Consider the following 7,613-nt stretch of genomic DNA (forward strand, 5'->3'; position numbering starts at 1 on the left):
AGTTGCAGAATTTGAACAAATAGCTTTGGCAAGCTTAAGTTTTCAATGCTTTCAACATTGCTTCATTTCCCAGGATGATTTTTGATTGTTCATGTGACTATTTTAGAGGTGAAGGTTGTAATAATTTTTTTTCTCCCAAAATTGCAAGTTAGCTAGAGGGGGGGGGGGGGGGCTTCATGTTTGCACTTTCATGAAGGGCTTCGAATAATTTGGATGATTACAGAAGAAGATGAAGAAAGGAAAATTTAAAAGAAAGACAAAAAAGAAAACACCGGCCTTTGACCCAAAACTTCCAATACTTGTTCTTTCAGTCATTGTCCCCTCATTTTTCTCCAGTCCTCCTTGTGTCTGTATCTCTAGGACACACACACAAACAGACTACTCATGCCCTGAGGTCCTGTTTCCGGTCTTAGGTGCATGAGAGACACTAGCCAGCATCCGTGTGGGACTTGAGCTTTATTACAAACACATATACTCATGTGAGTAGTGATTGTGTGTGTGTGTGTGTGTGTGTGTGTTTGTGTGTGTGTGTGTGTGTGTGTGTGTGTGTGTGTGGGAGAGAGAGAGAAAGAGAGAGAGATGATGCTGTTGTTTCTACTTATTTTCTCAGTAAATGGTAAAATGGTAAATGGCCTGTATTTGTATAGTGCTATACTTAGTCCCTAAGGACCCAAAGCGCTTTACACTACATTCAGTCATCCACCCATTCACACACACATTCACTCAGTCTCCTCCTCATGCATCTTTTAAGCATAAATACTAGTAAACCTCAACCAGATGAAAAAAAAAGGCAAACCTGCAGGCACAAAAAACGCAGCACCTTTGTGTAATGTTTCTGTAAACTTGTAAACTTCTGTGACTTGTAGGCAACACAAGCTTCATTTTACACATGGTTGTATATTGGACAGTGTATGTTTTCTATGAGATAATAGTGACTGCTATAGATGACAACTAACATGGAGCATGCTTATGATATAGATTAATATACTAGATTGCTTCACATCAAAATTGTAATGAATAGGCCCAGATTCTCACATTTAAAGCACACAAAGGCGTTTTGATCACACTGCATCTACTGTTTTGTAACAATTTCTAGCAAAACCTCTGTAAGTATCAGCCTGTCAAGATAAAATCTGAGAAAAGGATTCACGTTTCACTCACACAGCACTGCAATCAGATAATCAGATAAGCTGAAATACTCACATATGCTTTTGCACATTCAGTGGAAGTGTTTCTTTGTTTAGTTTAATGCTCCTTCGTGTGATTTACACGAGGTGATCAAGTAAAGAAAACAATAAAAAAGTTAAACAGCACTGACTTCATAATGCAGATTTTAATTTGAGGTGGTGCATGTTGTCTCAGTTCCATGGATCTGAAAAATAAACCTCCCTTTTGAAATTAAATCTATGGTATTCAAATATACATCAAAAGACTGTGTTCTATGAAAATTTTATGTATTCCATGTCTTTTCTCATTTTAGTAAACACCACTACAGCCATGGATGAGGAACAATGCTACTATAATGAGAGCATCACCTTTTTCTACAACCGCAGTGACAAGCCTCTTGCTAACGACTGGGACACCTACAGCCGGTTGGTGATGGGCCTTGGCATCACTGTGTGCATTTTCATCATGCTCGCCAACCTTCTGGTAATGATCGCCATCTACGTCAACAGGAGATTCCACTTCCCCATTTACTACCTGATGGCCAACCTGGCAGCTGCTGACTTCTTTGCTGGATTGGCGTACTTCTACTTGATGTTCAACACGGGACCAAACACAAAGCGTCTGACTGTTTCGACATGGCTGCTGCGTCAGGGCTTGATTGACACCAGCCTTACTGCATCTGTAGCCAACCTGCTTGCCATCGCCATTGAACGCCACATCACCGTGTTCCGCATGCAGTTACACACACGCATGAGCAACCGCCGCGTGGTGGTTGTGATTGTCATTATCTGGACTATGTCCATAGTCATGGGGGCGATACCCAGCGTAGGTTGGAACTGTATCTGTAGCATTAAGTCTTGCTCCAACATGGCACCTCTCTACAGCAACTCTTACTTGGTCTTCTGGGCAGTGTTTAATCTTGTGACTTTTGTTGTCATGGTGACACTATATGCCCACATCTTTGTGTATGTGAGGCAGAGAACCATGAGGATGTCACGGCACAGCTCTGGACCACGACGCAACCGAGATACCATGATGTCTCTTCTGAAGACTGTGGTCATTGTGTTGGGTAAGAGCATTCACTTTCAGTCTACGTACTGTAGCTGTTGATCTCTTGATAGTCACTAACCTAGACTTTCTAGCAGGATGCCACTGCCTATATATGTATTTGTCTTTGTAGCAATGACCCAACATTTGAAGTCGCCAGCAGCAGCAAAACGATGCATGTGTTAATTAGTTTAACTATGAGGCTGTTACATTCAACACTGAATCCAAGCACAATGTCCTCCTAGCACTACTGCAGACCTCATATATAGTAAATCATATTGGTCAGTGGTGCTCCCCATGATCATTATTAAAATGCTCAGAGTTTTAGTTATGAAGTCACCTTTAAACTTATGATTGCAAATAGCCAAATGAGTATGAAAATAATTAAATATATGCAAGCAAAAATATATAAACATAGTGGTTTGAATAATGTGGTGTTGTTGATTTAAAGTATAGTAAATTATGTCTCTTTTAGAAGATACATATATCAAGTACCAAGGCCCATGTCCATGCAAGTGCCTTTAAGGCTTTACGCTTCACAATAATTGTGCACAAAACAAAAGAACTTTTCTGCTAGTCTGTAAACAACAGCATCTGTACTACCAACAGAATATGAGGAATTTAGATTAATCCCACATCCCATCTTTTATAGTTCTGAAGAAATTTTCTAGTGCTAGCATGTCCTGTTTTCTTGGTAAGAATTGTGAAATACCCTCAATTACTCTCCAGCTGTACTTTCATTTTCACCTATAAAGAACACTAACGGATGTCTGAGGTATATAGGCTGTGCATAAAAAAAAACAGATTACAGTTCTCACAGATACAGCTGGCCTCAGTCCAGCTTTCCAAACTAAAACTAAAAACACAGTTGCAATGAACAGCAGCAGTTTTTGGGTTTTTTTACTGTAGTGCTGCAGTGTGGTCAACTTTTTTGGTGTCTGTTTATACGCTGCAGATGAAACTCTGCCTGTTTAACTTATCACCCAAGCTGCGTGTGAAGTCTTGACAGTTTTATGTGAGCATTGAGCAGAGCTATGTTTCACACTTTGCAGGACTCTGTAATAATCAGACTCTACTCCTTCTTCTTCTTCTTTTTTCATTTAAAACTAGAACAAATTAGCAGACCAGCTCAGTTATGTTTATAGTATGTTAAAAATTGTGGGGGAAAAGGCTTCTTAGTGCCTGGAAGCAGGATGTGTTGCATCCTAGACAAAACATACCACAGGATTGCAAGTGATCTCTCTCCTATGTGCTCTGCTATCTCATCCTGTTGTTGTCTTTACTCCAAACTTAACTCAAAGTAGTGGACAGGAGACTATGATCTGGAGCCTATAGTGGGTTAAAGAGGCAGAGAAAGAACATTTGCTGTGTAGAGATGTTTTGTTTATTTCTTTACCTCTTTGGTAACGTATGAGGTAAACAGTTCTGAAATTAATCTGCCAGCTTTGGTGTATGTTTCCTAATGGCCATGGGGTGTAAGCTATATACCATGGTATGAATTAAATCTAACTGTCATAGTTTTCTTTGCAGATAATGTGATTTTTCTAGGAGGAAGTAGGACTAAAAAAAAAAAAACAGTCAAAACAAAACAAAAAACCCTTAATCTGCTTTGTCTGATTCTTCCATTGCTATAAATTATATTACATGCGTAAGCACATTTTTGCAGTAAAATATCAGTAATGAATATACAACTAAAAAAAACAACAACTTTTTTTTAACAATAGAAACCAGCATTATTGCTGTCTTTATCTATTGTCTAATGGATAAATAAAAATGTCAATTCTCTGGTGTCGTTACAACTATCCTACAGCTCCTTTTTTCTATTCAGGAATACAGGAAAAAATGAAAAGCTAAGTGGATGTAAGAACATTCGAATAACTGACTTTATATGAACTTTAATGATGTTAATGCAAGGTTGCATAGCTATTTGTAAAAGACTCACTCTATAAATCTAGGTAGAAAACACAGGTTTTATAATCACATAACAATAGTAAGCATTAGGATTCAGGAATTAACATTAAGAAACAAAGTTACAGTCATTTAGCTTCATGTATTTCAGACTAGAGATGACTGTTCTTTACTGAAAATAGAAAAATAGCTTTATGTTTTTACAGTTTCTTTTCAGTTTAATCAGTAAATCATTAGCATCAATTTGAAATATTGTTTTAAAATTTTAGAACAAGCCACATTTATTCTTCTCCACTCAAGCCGACATGTTACTGAGAAAGTAAGTCTTTTGAGTGAGGGTGTGATCTGTTTTGGTTTAGTCTAAATGACGTCATTTTGAAGAACTATCAAGAACGCTCAATTCCATGCCCCAAACTAAGTCTCTCCCTTGTATTGCTTGCCTGTTTCATTGTACATGCACTAAAAACCTTTGGACTTCTCTTACTTTTCATTAAACAAAAAAACAAATAGAAACAAATTAGTTTTTTAGCTTCCGCTGATACAGATATCAGTATGTGCCAAAAAAAAAAGACTATAAAGGATTTTTCCATCTCCAGGAAAGAACATGTAAAATTCCAGTTGTTTTTAGTCGCAGCAACCAATTTTTAAAGCCCAATTCTTCAAAATTTAGCACCACACAAAAATCTCAAATCAGGAATATGTTTAGGCTGAGCAAGAAGTGAAGCTCAGGAGCAATCCTAACAAATACCAGCTGACATCATCTAGCGCAGCCAATATACTTCCATGCATCCAAATGGGAATCTACCATAAGGGAAAACTCTCTAAGCTATTTCAGTGTGTGTGTGTGTGTGTGTCAGTTGTTGGCAAATGCTGGAGTGTTCTGTGAATGATTTGATTATCTTAAAGCTTATGGTGTTGTATGAGGTCACATCGTCAGACAGCATGGAGTGCCAAGCAATACCATGCCCAAACAAATGCAGATGCCATATCACAGACTGGTACTTGTCTCCAAATTACAGTGTATAAGCAGTCAGTATTTACCCCGAAGACTTATATCAGTATCTAGATTTCAAAGGAAGGACAGAAATGAATGATTGCACACTAACAAATGTGCCCTACTCATACACAGACGTTTCTGTAATTTTCTGCTATAATGCTGGTGTATTTTCTGGCTGAGCAGAACCAATCTGTAAAAACCGCAAGCCAAACGCTCCAATCTACTGTTAGCATGGAAACACAACTGGCATGCATCTCACAGTGTCACCTGTTTTCTGTGTGTTTGAGTTTGTGTGCATCTGTGTACGTCACTTAATGCAAGAAATAATTGTAGACAATACAGTCTTTGTAATCGCTCCCTATGGCAGGATCTACGCCTTACAAATGTGATTTCAGCAGCATGGGTTGTTACTTTCAGGCAAACTTTAAACACTGCTTAACCCTTTTACATTTGAGGCCCTTTAAATTTGTATAATATTTGATAAGGCATTTTCTTTTTCAGTGCATTCCTCAAAAGTGAATTGTAGATTTTATTTGGACTTTTTCTGGGAAAAAAGTCACACTGAGTATGTAGAAGTCTCAGAAACTCACAAAAACGCATATATCCAATATGACACACTTGACTTAGAGTTAAACAGTTAAATATACAAGGTGTTATAAATTGCTTTTAGATTGTATTCAAAATAATATAGTTTCCTTATTCTTTCAAATTAATTTTTATTTATTTCCTTTTTTGTTAAAACATATACATCTTAAACACAAAACCTGCTGCTCATTTCAAACCGGGACCTTCGTTTCATTCCCGCCTTGATGTCTATTGTCGTCTGTATGTGTTTCTATGATACAAGTTACAATATGTCTCCAAAAAACATCTGATCCCACAAAATTTGAAAAAGATTTTCATGCTGCATTTGTTAGGGTGTCTGCATCTTCAGTTACAAGGTTAAAGGGTACATCAGTTGTTTTAGAACTAAATGACGAGAGGCTAACCATCTTCACAAACCAAAATAAGTCCAGTTGCCTTCTTATCAAGCAGCTGAGAGAACCTAAGTAGACCTTTTGATGTTGATGTTTGATTTTCTTTTTTATTCCAAGTTTATTAAAAAATAACAGATTTTAAAAAGTCTCAGTGCATAGATGAGTCACTGCTGCCAAGCAAACATCTCTGCAGATAAACAGATAGGCTATTTTTGTGTAGGTCAAGCAGGAAAGAAATGCCATTATTTCAAAGAACTCACTGTGTTTCCGGTCAAAAGCTGGTTTCTCTAACCATTAGCTCACTGTGAAACCACTACAAGACTCCATCACTGTGTACACCACAAGCATCTTTGTGGACTCTGTGCTGTGGACTCTCAGCTATTGAATGTGAACTTTAATCTAATCTTCTGTGTGGAAGCACTGATGTGGGTAAGAGGGGAATGGGAAAAGAAATCCTTCTGTGGACAAACGGGAAACTAATGGGCCCTTTTAGAAATATATATAGGGATCATGGTCATGACCACAGATAATGATTGGGTTAGAGACACAGTTGAGACAGAATGTGAGATACAAGTAAAAGATGAAGCAGGGGATGGCTGACAAGAATACAGGTTGCAGAAAGGAAAACATGACCACGATCAGAAAGAGACGTGCAATGAAAACAAATCCCAAAAAAACCAAGATAGAAAGGAAGGATAAACTCAAGATTTTAAAATTCATAAAGGGATTTTTGAAAAACAATAGATTTAAAAAAGGAAACGAAACTGAGGAGAGCAATAAAAAATGATACAAATAGATTAATGGTAGGAAAATGAGTGAGACTCCCAGAAGATGAAAGCAATAATTCAATTTGGGGTGTTTTTAAGAGCCACAGAGAATTCACATTAGTGGAAACCTAAGCTGGCATAATGAGCCTTCCAAAATAATTGAGTAATGAAAATGTAAGACAGAAGAATAGGAAGCTGTTTCTTGAATGTAATATTTTAGCATAGACATAAAATTGTAATGCAAACATGCAATTGTAATGTTTGCACAAAAACTTTTGTTTTCTAGCGTTAGCTTAGTCTTCCTACATTGTGAGTACTTATGAGTTTAGCTTTTGAACAAAAAAAAAGAAAATAAAAGTAGCAGGGGCGTCGTTAGCGGTAGAGTTTGTTTTAAATATGCGTGTTTCAGGCTTACTGTAAAAAAATATCAGCCCATAAGTGCTCACTTGAAAAGTAAACACATTTAACATCTAACAATGTAGCCATCTTCTTTTCTAATTTAGTCATTATGACAATTGTAAATCGAAGTAACTGAAAAATCAACCAACACTTTCACCTAGCCAGCCTAACAGTTGTCTGATTGGCTAATGTAGTCGTATTAGTCTCGCCAGTCTTTCCCAAATAAGCATAATTATTAGGCAAGTTGTATTTGGAATAATTTTATTATTGAACAACAACCATGTTCTCAATGAACCCAAAAAACTCATTAATATCAAAGCTGAATGTTTTTGGAAGTAGTTTTTAGTTTGT

At 37.1% G+C, this 7,613-nt stretch overlaps 1 protein-coding gene across 1 annotated transcript in view; it reads left to right on the top strand.

The window, feature by feature from the left end:
- lpar1 (lysophosphatidic acid receptor 1) overlaps window positions 1-7,613 on the top strand; it is a 39,255-nt gene that overhangs the window by 21,359 nt on the left and 10,283 nt on the right. The window contains exon 2 of the mRNA XM_005729197.1: window positions 1,481-2,236. Within this exon, the coding sequence (XP_005729254.1) occupies window positions 1,498-2,236 (739 nt within the window). The 5' untranslated portion in view covers window positions 1,481-1,497. The remainder of the gene's footprint in view (window positions 1-1,480; window positions 2,237-7,613) is intronic.

This window comes from Pundamilia nyererei, unplaced genomic scaffold, assembly GCF_000239375.1.
Source record: "Pundamilia nyererei isolate P.nyererei 1_Seehausen unplaced genomic scaffold, PunNye1.0 scaffold00032, whole genome shotgun sequence".
NCBI lineage: Eukaryota > Metazoa > Chordata > Actinopteri > Cichliformes > Cichlidae > Pundamilia > Pundamilia nyererei.